This window comes from Symphalangus syndactylus, chromosome 16 (genome assembly GCF_028878055.3).
Source record: "Symphalangus syndactylus isolate Jambi chromosome 16, NHGRI_mSymSyn1-v2.1_pri, whole genome shotgun sequence".
Classification (NCBI taxonomy): domain Eukaryota; kingdom Metazoa; phylum Chordata; class Mammalia; order Primates; family Hylobatidae; genus Symphalangus; species Symphalangus syndactylus.
Window position 1 is genome coordinate 93,435,378 of NC_072438.2, and position 17,478 is coordinate 93,452,855.

The following is a 17,478-nucleotide window of genomic DNA, read 5'->3' on the forward strand; positions in this document are numbered from 1 at the left end:
CCCACATGCTTACAACAGTGCTGGCATTAAAGTAAGCACTCAATGGACATTTTTCTAATTAATGAGTTAAATGGTGCTATGGTCAGAACATTTATGTTCTTCCAAAAGTAGTAGGTTAAAATTGAACCTTCAATGTGATGGTATTAGGAGGTGAGGCATTTGAGAGCTGATTGGGTCATAAAGGTGGAGTCCTCATGAATGGGATTTGTGCCTGAGTAAACAAGACCCCAGAGAGCTCCCTCATTCCTCCCACCTTGTGAGGACACAGTGAGAAGTTGCCCGCTAGGAACCAGAAAGCAAACCCTTGCCAGTCACCACATCTGCTGGTGCTTTGATCATAGACTTCCCGGCCTCCAGAACTGTGAGAAAGAAATGTTCGTTGTTTATAAGCTGCCAAGTTTATGGTATTTTTTGTTACAGCAGCTGGAATGGACGAAGACAATGGGTAGACAGTTGACTTCTTTGTTTCCCCCAGTATTTTATGAGTTCCTTAAGGGCGGGGCTCTGTGGAAGCCTGCTTTATGTGCTCAGCATCTTATTCAGTGTCTGAAACATAGATGAGGATTAATCCCTATTTGTTGAATGAGTAAGACATTAGCACACTTCACAAATAGCAGAAATATGAATAATGTTAAACATGGGAGAATGTTCTATTAATTATATATCAGAATTAAACAGCAACGAAAACACAGATATGCATATTTGAAATTGAACCAGGTCCAAAAATTTATAACATCTTCCCTTTGAACCCTCATCTCACTTGGACCCCCATTTCCAGCCATTATTTATTGACATTTCTCAAAGGCAGTACAATCAATTGGATAACATTCTGGATGAATCTGGAACATTAAGTTATGTGTTTGGTAATGACTATATTTCAAAGTCGTATTTTCTCCTGTGCCAAAGTCGCTCTTAAAACAAATTTACGTGTTTAGAGAAATACCTTAACAGCTTTAATGCATTAAAATATTAATCGCTGATAACTGTATGAAATGATTACTGTAAGGCAGGATAATAAATGTTTAATGGTCGATGCTTAAAATAGAGAAGCAATAAAACTTGCCTTCAAGAAACTGGCAGTCAAGTTGGGGAAACAATAAACCCATGAAAAGGTGAAAATACATTTCCAAATTAATATTGTGCATATTGAGTTTGTGAGTTCTGAAGGAGCTATGTGCTTGCACACAGAGGAAAAACTTGAATAGGAACTTGGAAAAACTAACTCCTAAATGAGCCTTAATAACTTAGCATGAACATCTAATCCACATAGCCTTATTAATACTCAGAGACCTGCTGGCTTTCCTTCTCTGGTGGAAATGTGTACTTCTCCCACTGAGTTCTCCCAGGGAACTCCACAGTGTTCTGCAGTCTCTGAGGTTTTGGCCAGGATTTCATATGGAGGTGAACTCACTTGATATCCACAAGCATTCCCTTTTCAACTGTATCATTTTTTATGAGCTATTATAACTCTAGTTGAGAAAACTCTTTTGGTAACAATGTTAAATTTTATTGGTTTGAAATACATTGATGGTGTTACTCAAGCATTAAGTAGACCCTTGAGGTCTTTAAAATGCAACTATTAACCTTCTAATGATTAATGATAATTTACTTGGAGGATGAAAATCTCCTCCGTGCTTAAGTGAAGGAGAAATTGTTTCTGCTTGTCCTGAAGAGAGGTGCTTTGGGGAGCTCAATGCTTCTCCTTGGGACCAGGTGCTGACTCTGAACAGCCTGAGCACAGCCAGGCTGGCATGACTTTGTTGGGCCCCAACCTTGGGACAGTGAGAGCCTATTTGGAAGGGTACACACAGCACAGTACCTGGAGGTGTGACTGGTCTGCAGGAGGTGCTGTCTCCACTGACAAGATTCGCTACAGCTGGAAATTCAGAAATGGAAGCAGAGGTCAGAGAACAAGCAAAACAAAGACAAATGAGGATTGGGAATGAAGTATATGTGGGTACCAAAATGCAAGTATTTGTCAAGAAAAAGAAGAAGCTCTGTAAAGCCAGAATAGAATCAAGACTGCATAGTCAGCAGCCTAGTTTTTTTTTTTTTTTTTTTTTTTTTTTCCAAATAAGCACCTGGGGAGATGCTTACAAAGAATGCCCTTGTGAAAAATAAGTTCTTTTCGGCATTACAAGTGCAAGGCTGATATCTCATTCAAGTTTAAACTTGCTAGGGTGAGGATGAGATGACATGGATGGAAAGTGTGTTGAGCAAAGTTGTGTGACATGTGACACAGCACAATGAGATGCCCTTTTCTAATATTCAGGCCTGATCAAGCCTGTCAGCAGCCATTGCCAGTTGCCTATGCCTTGTGGGATGGCTGCAGTTCAGACATTGTACTGTAACTCTAATCTTAGTATCTTTGTAGGTCAGAAGTCATTTTAAATCAATGGCCTCCATGTGTATCACCTGCCTGTCCATGTACTTATTGGAGTATCTGTTACTTGTAGTTATTACACCACCTGCAAGCAAGAGACACAATAGCTATTTACAATATGCCAGGTAGCTGGAAGACTCCAAATCCATGTCATCTGCCATCCTTCTTACAACCTCTTAAGGGAGATTGTATCATCCTCCTTCTACAGATGAGCACTATGGGGCTCAGAGGGACTTGCCCCCTGAACACAGGCCATACCAGATGCATACCTGAGCTAGGTCTTGAAAACAGATCCACTCCAGAGCTTGCACCCTTCCTCCTTTGCAAGCTGCTGACCTTCCCTTTGTTTAGTTGGCACTTTAGGAAATACTAATGTTACAAATGGCCTCCATCTCTCTCTCCCGACGTCCACATTTTCATGCATGAGCTGCCATGAAGAGGGGTATGTGGACTCTGGAAAAGGTTGAGAGCCTTTTCTTGATTGTTATAGCCTTGCATACATGACGCAATAAACTGGGGTTATTAAACCCAAAGTAGAAGAGCCTGTGTGGTAATTTAATGCAGACCTTTGTGGGTACAAAAGTGTGGTTAAGTGACATAAGGAGTCAGTTCTTATGGTGCTCTGAAAACACTGTATTGCTCCATCCTGTACATCGAGCACAGAGGGCCTAAAAGCTGGGGAGCCACAGGTCCTCTCCAGTCATGTGAGGAAGCTTCTACACTTGCCAATACACTTGCCAAAGGTCTTATACTACCTTTGGATTTTAATTTGCGCATTCCAAAAGAAAAGGGATGAATCAATCTTTCCTTCTCCTACTACTTCATTATGGGGATACTTGCATGAACTGTATATACATGAGTCAAGGAAAACTCATAAAAAATAAATCCACTACAAGAAGGGATGCCTCACTGTAGTGGAAGATATCATGCAGACATGTACTAGAACTGCTAAAACAACTGGGAAATGGCTCAATGTTCATTGTCTAGGGATTCTAGCAGTTTCCTAGTGACAGTCTTGAATCCCTCTTGATGTCCTTGCCTGATGACTAATGTTGCCTCCTTTCCTTCTTAAAAGCATCCCAGTTTGGAGCATAAATCATGTTGTCATCTTGTTTCCAAAATGCCCAGTTTTATGTGTTTCTATAAATTTGTCTCTGTATTATTCTATTGAACTTTTTATTTATCCCAGTCAAGGGCCTCTGACATTTGTTCACTCACTGCCACATATTGGGAAGTCGGTTCCCTGTGTCTTGGTCTTCTTTTTGCCCCAGTCCAGATCAACTCAGGAGACAAAGCCAGAGCCATCATGCATGTTTCCTTATTCTGCAGTAGCTTATTGGGAAGAAGCATGATTAAAAACTGAATAATGTTGGAGCTCAATGTCTTCTTTCAGTAAAATCTTACATGGTTTTCTTTCAGTCTTTTAACATATTTTTTAGGAGTTAAAACACTTACCAGATTTTTAAATTTAAATTAACATTCCAATAAAAAAAAACTCGTATTAATTTGATCTTGCAGATAAAATGATTAATTCTTCAAAGAAGTGAACCTGTAAATTTAAAATAGCATCAGAAAAAAATGAACATGGCAAATAGAAATTTTGTGTTTTGACAATTTTCAGAAATATTCACGAAATGATGTATAACTAATAGGAATGTGTGATTTGGCAGAATTTTATAAGACAGGGCTATGTGCTTGGAATGGAATAAGAGCAGAGTAGACACTAAAGTCTGTCACTTTGAGCTAGAACATTTAGACAAATATCCAGTTAATGAAACTCCTATAGACCTAAAGATATGGAGAATTGTAGGTGTGAATTTTGGACTTGCAGGGCGGTGTACAGAAGTGGTGCTTCTCATTTAGGGGAAGCCAGCCCAGGTCCCCATGGTACAAGTGGTTCCTACTTGAATCAGCAAATTCATGAAAGTAGTGCGTTTTCAATGGGTCATATTCCCCAGGAAGAAGGAAGGAATCAAATGTGCTAGAACTGTCTTTCCATTCCTACTGCAAGGGTCTTAGCAATAACTTTTTTTCTGTCAAGGGGCTCAGTGAGTGACACACCTGGGGATGCAAGGCCTTGATTGCTGTGAAAATAGTTACCAAGGATGTGCTTGGCTCCAACTTCCCACCCCATCCCACACCACACACCCAGGAAATGGAATGATAAGCTTTTCTTTAAAACTCTTTGGTGTCTCTCCAATGGCAGTTGAAATCCATACTCCTTGTTATGGGCTCCTGGCCTTGCCTGGCTTTCCACCTCCTGTCCTGCTGATCCCTTTGATCCTGACTGTGGCTTCATTCCATTCCTTGCCAGCCTTATGGTCTTCTCCCAGGCTGCTCCTTCTGGCAGGGATGTTCTCTTCCCCCATCCTTGTCTGGGTGGCCCCTTCTCAGCCTCACCTCTGCCCTTTCCCTATTCTCTCCTTTCTGATCCTCTGTTTCTCCTGGCTGCCCTGGCCCTCCGTACCCTTGTCCTCACTGTAAGCACTTGTTGATCTGTCTTGTTCGTCTCCTCACACTGCTCTTGCGGGCATGGGCTGTGTGTATCAGTTTACTAAGGAGCACCCAGTGCCCAGGACAGCCCCTTGGGGCAGTGAGGAAATGCCTAGAGCAGTGCTCTGGCCAACTCCAGGCTCGTCTGTAGCATGGTCCCTGCCACTGTGTTTGGTTTCAGGCTTGATGGAATAAGTGTAGATCTTAATTTGATATACAGAATGCATACTCAATGAGTTATCTTATTAAATACTGATGATATTTACTCACATGTGTGTTTATATTAATTTATGGAGTTATTTTTAATAAATAGAGGTCTGTATTTTGATGATTACCAGCCAAGTGCGTTTGATTCTCACAATGATACTGCATGTTGGATGTTGTTGTTGTTATTCAGAAACAGGAAACAGACAAAATATACTGGTAAATAATGTGACTAAGTTCACACAGCCAGTAGGTGGAAGTATTGAGCCATATGTACATATATCTCTATACTCATGTATGTGATACACACACATACACAGACACAAATGTGCGCATCCATCTATTAAAATCTATCTATCTATCTATCTATCTATCTATCTATCTATCTATCATTATCTGTCTTTTAGTAGAAACCTCAGGAAAAGAACTTTAGCCTACCAATAGCTTTTAACCTATGTTTAATTTAATTTATCCGCTTTTAAGTTTAATGAATATCTCGATTAAAATAGATTTGCCCTGGAAGTTCCTGCAGCAGTTTTAGCTACATAAACTATGACAATGGAAACAATGTACCCAATACAGAGAGGGTCTAAAATCAGGGAATGCTTACGGAAGGCATTTTCTACTGACTGATACCAACGACTTAGGAACAGAAAACTGCTGGCTGTGTGTCACATCTGAATATTGTTTCCATTAACTCATCATATTTTTGTGAAATAGCTTGCTATTTAAAAACTCAGCATGGTAGATCACGCGTGGTGGCTCACGCCTATAATCCCAGTACTTTGGGAGGCTGAAGTGGGCGGATCACCTGAGGTCAGGAGTTCAAGACCAGTCTAACCAACATGGAGAAACCTCATCTATACTAAAAATACAAAATTAGCTGGGTGTGGTGGTGCACACCTGAAATCCCAGCTACTCGGAAGGCTGAGGCAGGAGAATCTCTTGAACCCGGGAGGCGGAGGTTGCAGTGAGCTGAGATGGCACCATTGCACTCCAGCCTGGGCAACAAGAGCGAAACTCTGTCTCAAAACACAAACAAACAAAACTCAGCATGGCTTATTTATGCTCCTAAAATTCTAATGACCTTTAAGCTTGATATATATATATATTGATAAAGTATATGTGTATATATATATATATATATATATATATATATATATACACTTGATCATTCATTACCATTATGTGAAGTTCTGTTTAATAGAAATTATTCCAAGGGACATTGAGAGTAAATAAATGGTGGCTATTATTTTGCAGTCAAAAGCCACCTTGTGTGACACTTGCCAAAGTCAGGCTGGAAAATGCCTGTATATGATGCCAAAATAATAATAGCCACCATTTATTGGCATCCTACTATGTGTAAAAATACAAAATTAGCTGGGTGTGGTGGCGCACACCTGAAATCCCAGCTACTCGGAAGGCTGAGGCAGGAGAATCTCTTGAACCCGGGAGGCGGAGGTTGCAGTGAGCTGAGATGGCACCATTGCACTCCAGCCTGGGCAACAAGAGCGAAACTCTGTCTCAAAACACAAACAAACAAAACTCAGCATGGCTTATTTATGCTCCTAAAATTCTAATGACCTTTAAGCTTGATATATATATATATTGATAAAGTATATGTATATATATATATATGTATATATACACTTGATCATTCATTACCATTATGTGAAGTTCTGTTTAATAGAAATTATTCCAAGGGACATTGAGAGTAAATAAATGGTGGCTATTATTTTGCAGTCAAAAGCCACCTTGTGTGACACTTGCCAAAGTCAGGCTGGAAAATGCCTGTATATGATGCCAAAATAATTATAGCCACCATTTATTGGCATCCTACTATGTGTAAAAATACAAAATTAGCTGGGTGTGGTGGCGCACACCTGAAATCCCAGCTACTCGGAAGGCTGAGGCAGGAGAATCTCTTGAACCCGGGAGGGGGAGGTTGCAGTGAGCTGAGATCGCACCATTGCACTCCAGCCTGGGCAACAGGAGTGAAACTGTCTCAAGACACAAACAAACAAAACTCAGCATGGCTTATTTATGCTCCTAAAATTCTAATGACCTTTAAGCTTTATGCTTCATATATATATATATATACTTGATCATTCATTATCATTATGTGAAGTTCTGTTCAATAGAAATTATTCCAAGGGACATTGAGAGTAAAAAATGGTGGCTACTATTTTGCAGCCAAAAGCCACCTTGTGCGACACTTGCCAAAGTCAGGCTGGAAAATGCCTGTACACGATGCCAAAATAATAATAGCCACCATTTATTGGCATCCTACTATGTATCAGCCCATTTAATTTTCACAGCTTTGCAAACTAGGTCTGATTGTCAGATGCAACAGCAGAAAATATCAGATGTCAGTGGTCCAGCCAGGGCAGAGTCACACGCATCGTGTACAGGCATTTTCCAGCCTGACTTTGGCAAGTGTCTCGCAAGGCGACTTTTGACTGCAAAATAATTTACAATAGATTTTGATTCTAGTAAGAATTTTGTAGAGTTGGGATTCCTTTGTGCCTTTAATATTCATTCCCATTGTATACAAATATTTTTATATCAAGAACCTCTTAATGATCTGCTCGATGATCAGATCGAGCCATTTAAATATGGTGTACCCCCATATTGATGCTTTAGGCATTGGAATAGAAAGAATATAGAATGGGAGGCTTATTTTGGATGCTCAGTATTTGGTTTTGCGTGGTCAAAATCTCAAAATTTTTGATGCTTTTCTTCGCATCACTTGTAATTACGTATATGGTGAGTCACTTCTCGGTAGTCCTATCTGTATGGTCACTATTATGTAAGTAAACATGCAAAATCAAAGTTCTTATATCATGAAGAATAATTCCTATTAATACGATATATTTTGTACAACACGGTAATACATAACTCGGTATGTTTTACAAACATTAGAAAAAACAGTTTCTCCACGCATATATTTACATAGCAGCTGACCTGCCTGTTTTTACTGTGATTTAGTTAGCAGCACACCTCAGATCTCTTTCATGCACTCCTATCCCTTGTAGACAAGAAGAAAATGCCTGATTTTCCTTCTGACTTGTTCAATTCACTCAGGAGTGACAGATACTAGTTTGTGGTGAACTGCATTTTGAGAAAAGACAGAACTTAAATAATGGAAGGAAAACAAAATTCATCTTATCATCCTGCCTGGCAAGACTCTAACATCCCCTACTTCCAAATTTATATCAATAAATATAAGAGCTATTTGACTGTCTGTCTTACAATTATTCCGGCTTTTTTATTGTCTTTGAAAAAGGAACAGGATGCTAGCCGAATTTCAAGAGGCTCTACTTTTCAAGAAACTGTGTTTCCCTAGTTAATGGCAGGTCACACAGTCAGGGGTCCACCCGCATCCTGAAGGATCAGTGTAGGGCCGCAGGATGTGTTTCCAAATGCAGTCTCACTGCCTGACCAACATGACCTGCACTGCGTGGTGAATTAGAGAACAGCACTCACTACACGCTGAATACAAATTCTTCTCTTGTTTTTGCAAACCAAAAGGAAAACATGCATTTGAGCATTTCTATCTAAAATGCACGTTGTGATCGTATAACATTGGTTCAGGGTGGTTTGGAGATATGGTAGAGGCTCTCTGTGGAAAGAGGAAACTGTAGGTCAGTCTACCTACCATTGCTCGGTCTTCTCCTTGTCTGCAAAAGTGGACGTGGTTTGCTGGAACAGACACAGGGTACGGAATGACCTCCCGAGAGTCATTTATTGGCTCTCTGAGGCTATGGTGGACCCTCCCTGAAACACCCTCTGGAGTTGGGTCAAACACTTTCCAACAATGTTCTTGTTTAATAAGTCCTTAAGTTGTTTCTTCTTCTCCCACTTTTTCTTCTTTCTGTGTCATTCCTGACTTCTGTGATAGCTGTGGTTTAAAGTTTCATCTCATCATTAATGAAAAGTTTCATCTCATCATTAATAAATCTCTCTAGTTGGTTCTGAAACTACCCTCAGACTGTTCCTCAGTAAGCCTGCTTACCACTCGCCGTGGAAAGATGACTGTCCAGCCAAGAGCTTACCGTGGTCTTTCTAAAGCAGAAAATCAAATCCTGTTGAATATTGCTAGCATTTAATTGATTGTTTTCTTTTTGCAAGCACTGTTTATTGTTTTCAGTATCGTGTAATGCAGCGGTCCCTAAACTTTTTGGCACCAAGAACCAGTTTCATGGAAGATAAGTTTTCTATAAACTGGGGGCAGCAGGGAGGATAGAGGGGATGGTCTAGGATGAAACTGTTCTGCCTCAGATCATCAGGTATTAGATTCTCATAAGACATGTACAACTTAGATCCCTCACATGCACAGGTCACAGTAGGGTTCCTGCTCCTATGAGAATTTAATGCTGCCACTGATCTGACAGGAGGCAGAGCTCAGGAGATAACATTTGTTTGCCTGCTGCTCACCTCCTGCTGTGTGGCCTGACTCCTAACAGGCCATGGACTGGTACTGGTCCATGTCCTGGGGGTTGGTGACCCCTGGTCTAATGGATTCAGGACTTTCCATCCCCCTCCCCAACTGCTAGTTATGTGAATTTGGACAAGTTATTAAATCTCTGGGCTTTAGAGTCCTCATCTGTGAGATGGGAAGGAAAGCACAGCACCTAGCTCTGTGATTCTTGTGAGTTCAATGGGGACATAAAGCACCAAGCACAGATCTTGGCAAAGACTTAGCATTCTACAGGTATTAGCTGTTTTTATTATAAACTCATCCTTCAGCTGGAAACCATAAACGATCTTTCTTCCTTTGTATCTTCTTGTTTTTCGGCTCAGGACTTTTGAGAAACTGGAGCTATTTACTATGTGGTTTTCGTGCCATTTGTCCCCAAGTTAATAGCAGAAGTGGGTAATAGTGAGTGTATTTGATAAGTTTTGGTGGACCTCCTGCATGTGTGCTGGTAAGTCCCAGGCTAGACACATTTGGACCCTTACGCCTTCTCTCTCTGTTTTCCCCATTTTAGGAAGGGTTGCTTGTTGCTGTTTTTGTTGTTGTTGTTTGTTTTTAGTACAATTCCCAAACTCTAGTTTTGTTTAGCCAGGGTGCAGGACCCATTCCAAAATAATTTAGCCTCTTGTTTAGAATTAGACATGCCAGTATTATTTTCTTTACACATGGTTTTGAAATTGTTCCATATCTTTGCTTGTGGGGCCTGTGTCATCAAGTAATTCTTTTCTGGAGACTTACAGTGAACACAAACTTAACCCCCCCCACCCAGTATTTTCTTTATTTTCCAAAAACACAAGTTACAGATATGTAATCTGCTGTTTTTGTCAGCATCTCTCCAGGATATTAAAGCATACTATCACAGTAAAGATATCTAACCTCCATCTTTTACAACGTTATGCAATTCAAGTTTTTTTTTAAATAGTCATTTAGGGTGAAAGCAATAGTGACTTAAGAATATGTTTGACGGTTTATAAATTAAAATCACCTCAGTATATTACTTGATATACTTCAATGACTCAACAATGTGTTGTACCGAAGGGAAAAGTATCATACATAAACCATTTAGAGTATCTGTTACATTTTTAAAATGTAAAGTTGGATTAAATTAAAACATTTTGTGAAAATATCGAATATAGGTATTGATTGAAAATTGTCTTCCTGGACAGAATAACAGAGTAGTCAATGCCAACCCTTTGTCCATGTCTGAAGTCAACTTCTGCATTTCAGACCTTAGGTGATTCCATTTATGTGTCTTACTCTTAACATTAATGGCTGATCTTGCAGCCACACATATTTTTAGTTGTCCTGCCAGTAACAATGTGATTATTGCAGTGCAATTGTATCTGGAAAAGTACAAGGCCAATTGAATTGCCCCAACAAACTAATTGTCCCTGAAAATGTGTCTTTGTGAATATACTTGTTGTCTGTATCTTTCCATTAATTTTGGACACCAAAGGTTACTGCTATAATTATCCTAATTTGCACCATAAAATTAAGATACTTGCTGATTGAATGAATAGCATTTAGAAATAGCGAAGAATAAAACCTTGTGATTAGAGTTTTAAAAGCAAATATTAGGGAGTATGTGTATCTCAAAATGTACTATCTCTATTATCACCAGTTTCAAACCAGAAGTTAGGAAGCTAAAACTTCAAATGCTATATGTAAAATTCAGTTGATAATGTATATTTCCTAAATTCCTAATGAGCTTGGTGATTAAGTAAAGGCTTTGCCATAATTTTGTCATTTCTTTATTTCCCTGTTTTAAAGCTAATTATGAGACCAGAAAATTACAAAGCAATGTCTCCATCCCAATACTCTTACCTCCTCTAAATGGATTACCCAGCAAACCAGAAATAAGGAAATCAGAGTTGTTTTTCACCGGTCCATGGTCACCATAGTAACAGAAATTGCTACGGCTAATTCCAGGCATACCTTATAGTTTTAGTCTTTATTTTCATTCTCAGCAATGAAAACATTTTTAAAGTCCTTAGTAAAAGCACATACATTATGTTAAAGTCACAGGAATGTATATAAGTCAAATAATTTTGTTGTCTTGCACACAAATAGGATTGTAGACTGCTATATACTGAATCACATTTCATCTTTTTAATCATATTTTCTCCCTCTCTTTCTGAAGGTTATGTAAGAATTTGCAAATAAAGTAATACATATTGCTCTAAAATGTACTGCAAATATTTGCTGCCAATTTTCGTTGGTATTAACATCACATTAACTTGAGCCCTAATTTAGCTCAGGATACTTGAGTGTGTAATCATACCAGTGACTTCCCATTATTTAGAATCTGTGTATGACACTGAGTTTCCCAACAGTGTAGATCATTAAGCTGCTCACAGGTCCTCCCAATTGTCCTATAGGAACCAGCTGTTATCTAAACAAAGCCACGTCTCTTTGGATGAAATACTGAGCAGGCAAGACCAAAAGGGAATGACATGAATGTTGAGATTTTTTTCCCTCTTTTCTATTGTTTCCAGAGCCAAACTTTGTGTCATCTTATGACATCGGAAATTTTACCTACTTCTTTTTCCGAGAAAACGCAGTAGAGCATGACTGTGGGAAAACGGTGTTCTCCAGAGCTGCCCGGGTGTGCAAGAATGATATTGGTGGGCGCTTCCTGCTGGAAGACACCTGGACCACGTTCATGAAGGCTCGCCTGAACTGCTCCCGTCCTGGGGAAGTCCCCTTTTACTACAATGAATTGCAGAGTACTTTCTTCCTGCCTGAGCTGGATTTCATCTATGGCATCTTTACCACCAATGTGTACGTAACTGGAAATAATTTTTCTCCCCTATCTCTTACTTATTCCGAATAAGTCTTCTGTTCTTTGACCTCGGAGGTTTTAAATTTGCTTTAAAGAAAATCTTTCCTATTTTACTGGCCAAAAAAGAGGACTTTTCAGTGGACCACATGTTAGACAAAGATATGTGATTTGTGAGACTGGTATTAGGAAAAATACACCAAATCAAGAAAGTTTTTGTCAGTCATTAGGATATAGTGACATTAAATTATTCTATTATAAATTGCTCCTTCCTGATTCACCATTGTGTTCTGGGCACTTTTTGAAATACTGGTACGTATTATACATATGTTTTTTCTATATACAAGTCATGCATTTGTGTATGATGAAAATATTGTTGTCTGGAGAATCTGAAATCTTTGAGATAACATGACTCTTGCTTAAACCTTGCTCATATTTGAAATGCACATTTTCCATAGCTGCATTTTACACCATTATTCTAGAAGATGGCTAACTTGAGCACACATTTTGTAAATGTCAATTACACTTTTGAAATATTTTTGTAAAAATTATGGTATTTTTTGTTTGGGGGTGGGGACAGGGAGATACTCCTAACTTTAGAATGAACAATATTTGGGCTGGCTTAAGCCTATGAAGTTTTCTGATCTTTCACTCTTAGTCTAGCAGGCTATCACATGTCCCCAGAGTTATTTCCCATCCTTAGCTGGTATGCTAAGGATGGGAAATAACTCAACAGGAGCACGTGCCAAACCCAGGAATCAAGGCTCACGTTGAGACTGTGAGCATCACTTTCCTACACACTGGCTGTGCTGCTGCTGATCCTACACTATGGGTTCTGATTTGGATCACCTTTGAAATCTCTCATCTTGTGACTTAACACTTTGAGCAAAAGCCGAATATTTGTATCCAAAGTAAAGGATCCAAATCTGAATGGGTTGGAAGTGCTGATAAATGAGGTAGGATGACCAACAGTCCTGAATTGCCTGAGATTATCCCAGTTTTAGCATTGATGACAGCCCTGTAACTAAGGAAACCTCTTATTCCTGGGTGAACCAGGACAACTGTTCACCCTATGATGTCCTTTCTGCTTCCTAAGAATTTTAGTTTACTTTTTCATCTCTTGTGCATCAGATGCCTGCCCATGAGTGGTATTTCTAAAAAGTCACTTTACCTGCAGCTTATTTCCTCATTAACCCTCTCTTCCTGGTCTCTCCACTGCTTAACTCGTGTTAATATTTGCTTAATAACAACTTTTACCCCCCATGAAGAGTCTTCTTTCTGACATGAGGTTAGAAAAATAAGGCTAGTATGGATGGCTCCACACATACCCTTGCTCCACCATGGCCATCTTTATTTTCATAAATCTGGTCTTCAACCCAGAGGTTATTTCTTATCTTTGATAAGTGTCTTTAAAAAATCAATTTACAGTTTCTGAAGTTGATTTTCTTTCCAAAACCTCGCTTAAAAACTAGTGTAGGTCGCACAAGATAAATACGCACTTGCTCAGTTGACATCAGTTTTATGCACAAGGAGAGTCTGGTTTACTTAGCTCTTTATTCCCCTGGCTCTGGGCAAAACAAAGCAAAGCTAAACACCAATTTCAGAAGTTATAAAAGTACCATGCCTGAAACATTCCAAGACGGTGTATGGTCAATTTAGATAGTTGCAAAAATAAGTTTCAGACTACTCTAGAGTATTTGTTTAGTGTTGTAAATTCTCATCATGTCGGAAGTCACCCAATGTACGGAATCTATACTTTTAGAGATAGAAGTGCTACATCTCCCCTTTCCCCCTGGAATACTAATTTGTGTTAGGTCTTGGGAATGCATTTCGAATATGCCCATCTCAAATTTCACAATATTTTCCACCTCCTTTTCATGTCTCAGATAAGGTTTTCTTCAAATGTAAAGAAAATGAGAATGAGAGGTCTTATGAATCAGAAATCTGTCCAATACTGGGCTGAGCTTCAGGGCTCAGAATGTTGCTTTGCCTCTGTACATTCGTCAAGGTTTCTCAGCACTAAGGGAATGGGGAAAAGATAACCATTCTGACTCCTTCTGTTCCTAGCACGACTGTGTAGTTTTCTCAGTCACTTGAGCATGGGTTGGCCTGCAGGAAATGGTGTGTTACTACAATGAAGTCTCTAAAGATTTGCCTTTATTTCTAGGTATCTAAAAATGGTGGCTCACCATTATAGTTGTTTATAGTGTAGATAGTAAACTGTGGAGATTGTAGTAAAGTATTACTATTATAGATATGGATATACAGATAGTAAAGTTGCAGTGGGGGTAGGATTTTTTATTGCTTTTCTAAGTTATTACCTTGATTGCTGATAGAAGCCAGATTGGAACAGGTGGCTACAGATCTGTTGTCCAAGGTCATGATCTAGACCTGGGCTGCCCTTGCCTGCCCACAGGTCTGGAGACCCTGGAAAAGCGAGTGAATATGTACTTCCTGTAGGCAATCCCATCCTAGGAAGAGGGGGCATGGCAGAGGGAGGAGCACAGTGGAGTCACACAGGCCCGTCCTTTGCCCCCAGAGCACAGCAAGTGAAAGGGTAGAGGGGCAGGCATGGGCTATACTGTACCAATTGTGCTCACCAAGGGATGGCACAGGGGACGGGAGGAAGTGTTTCCACAACACTATTAAAGGATGCTCAGACTGGCAGCTACTGGGACATCTAGGGGAGTCTCTGGGTGACACCAGAGCCCAGGTCAGCCCATTCAGTCCTGGTGGTTGTAGTGAACAGAAACATGCCAGCAGGAGGAAGATTAGGTTCTTCCTTTACCTGGAAGCTGCCTGGAAACCTGGGGCGCCATGCAAAGCAGGTACAAATCCTGCTTTATTTCTCTGCAGCCTGTGACTTGGGCTAAGTAACCTCTCTGTGCTACTGTTTTCTTATCTGTAAGTCAGGGTCTTCTCAGGATCTATAGGTTCTCAGTGAGAAATTAGATGATCCATATCAAGTGCTTAGCAGGGGGCTCAGGGGAATATTGTTATTATTCGTAAAATCCCCCATTTGCCTGCCTCTGCACCTGGCCCAAGGCATGCCTGGATGGGATATCCTGTGTCTAGCCATTCTTACTCCAGCATACTTATTTTCTTGTCCTTATTAAAGTCCATTCACATGTTCAAAGGCCAGTTTCTTCCCTGTACTTGTGTTTTAACTTCTCCCATTCTCTCTAAGGATAATGAAGAGTCAAAAGAGCAAAGTGAACAAACCCATAGCTGTGTTTGCCCGTTGATTTTCCAGCGCCGGGCCCTGTATGCATCATGCTGAGCCTTGTCCTTGGTGCTGGACGTCTGGAGAAAATGCAGAAGGCCCATAATACCCTCAAGGCCCTACTTTTCCATAAGGATGTGTTTACTGTCTGCTCTCCTGAAGTAGAATCCTGTCTACTTCACCCAGAGATATTGCAAAGGGTTGGAAATCCTGGCATTTGGAACCAGCCTTGGGTTCAAGTCCAGCTCCCCATTTACTAGCTGGCTGATGTTGGGGAAGGGTCTTGTCCTCACTGTGCCTGGTTTTCCTTACCTGTGAATTTCCTTCACCTTATGAGGATTAAATGAATGGGAAATAGTAAAGTCCTTGGAATAGAGCCTAGTTCCTATTCAGTATTTATCAAATCAAAGAAATATAAGGTAGGTATTTCATTTTTGGAGTTTGACCTTTCCTTTGATGCAGGAAAAAAAAATTGATGAGAAGTGCGTGTGGTATTGTCTCAGAGCAAGAGAAAATATACGTAAGCTTTCTCCTTTTATCTCCACTTCCCCTTTGAGAACCCAGACTGAGCTCAAAATGTGAATTTACTTAACCAAATAATGTTGCTGTTTCCATACTTTGTCAGAGGGCACTGACCTTCTGAGGGCTCCCATTTATGACTTTCTCTCAGAGCCTGAATTCTAAATTATGGCTTCAGGATTTCCTATGTCAGTGCTATGTCAAATTTTTCTCCTTGCCCCTTTGAATTTAAAATCTATTTTAAATTAAAAGGAAATATGAAGAGTCAGATAGTCACTTTTTATAAAATGCTTTGAGATGATTTTTTTAAAGGATGACAAATAAAACAACTATCTGGGTTAAAACACACACACACACACACAAAACAAAAACAAAAAAAACAGCTTTCCCTGCTGCTGGGCAAAGTGACCAGATAAACAGGTCAGGAAGGGAACTGCATGAGGCTGATGAGAGACCATCTGCTGGAGAAGGAAGTCTTTTTATTCTAGAATTTGAAAGGTGAAGCAAATAGCTAGCTCTTCAAAATCCCTCTTGCCCCTGTTGCAGCTGAGTGAATTAATCCTGGCTGACAGGATTACAAGGTGTTAAATGCTAACTAGCCTGGTTTCTATACCAAGATGTTTGTTCCTCCACAGGGGAGCCCCATTCACGCTCTGACTTCATCCTTTGGGGATGTTTAAGAGACTGTGAGAACATGCCGTGTTTGGTTCTCACTCATGGGTGGGAATTGAACAATGAGAACTCATGGACACAGGAAGGGGAGCATCACACACCGGGGACTGTTGTGGGGTGGGGGAAGAAGGGAGGGATAGCATTAGGAGATATATCTAATGCTAAATGACAAGTTAATGGGTGCAGCACACCAACATGGCACATGTATACATGTGTAACAAACCTGCACATTGTGCACATGTACCCTAAAACTTAAAGTATAATAATAATAAAATTAAAAAGAAAAAAAGAGAGACTGTGGTCTTGAGACCTGTGGAAGCTGCTCCAGGTCACAGCTGCTGCCCACTCCATAGGGGGAGGTCAGCAGGTGCTGCCGAGCTCTCTGACTGCCTTCCCCTCTCTCTCCCTCCGCTCCCAGGAACAGCATTGCGGCCTCAGCTGTGTGCGTCTTCAACCTGAGCGCCATCGCGCAAGCCTTCGCCGGGCCCTTCAAGTACCAAGAGAACTCGCGCTCGGCCTGGCTACCGTATCCCAACCCAAACCCCAACTTCCAGGTAATTTTCCGGGGGGCAAAGGGGCGCTGTTGGCATCCCCCATGAAGAATGCAGAAGCCTTGTGTAGACAGGCAAGGGTAATTTAAACCGCGGGTGCGTGCACCATGCAGCTGTCTCCCTGGCCCCTCACGGACAGCCCCACACTCTGCTGGCTAATGTCAGTAGACCAAGGCC

At 40.5% G+C, this 17,478-nt stretch overlaps 1 protein-coding gene across 1 annotated transcript in view; it reads left to right on the forward strand.

Annotated features, from left to right (window-relative positions):
- SEMA5A (semaphorin 5A) overlaps positions 1-17,478 on the forward strand; it is a 505,802-nt gene that overhangs the window by 330,478 nt on the left and 157,846 nt on the right. The window contains exons 9-10 of the mRNA XM_055246035.2: positions 12,053-12,338; positions 17,169-17,304. Of these exons, the coding sequence (XP_055102010.1) occupies positions 12,053-12,338; positions 17,169-17,304 (422 nt within the window). The remainder of the gene's footprint in view (positions 1-12,052; positions 12,339-17,168; positions 17,305-17,478) is intronic.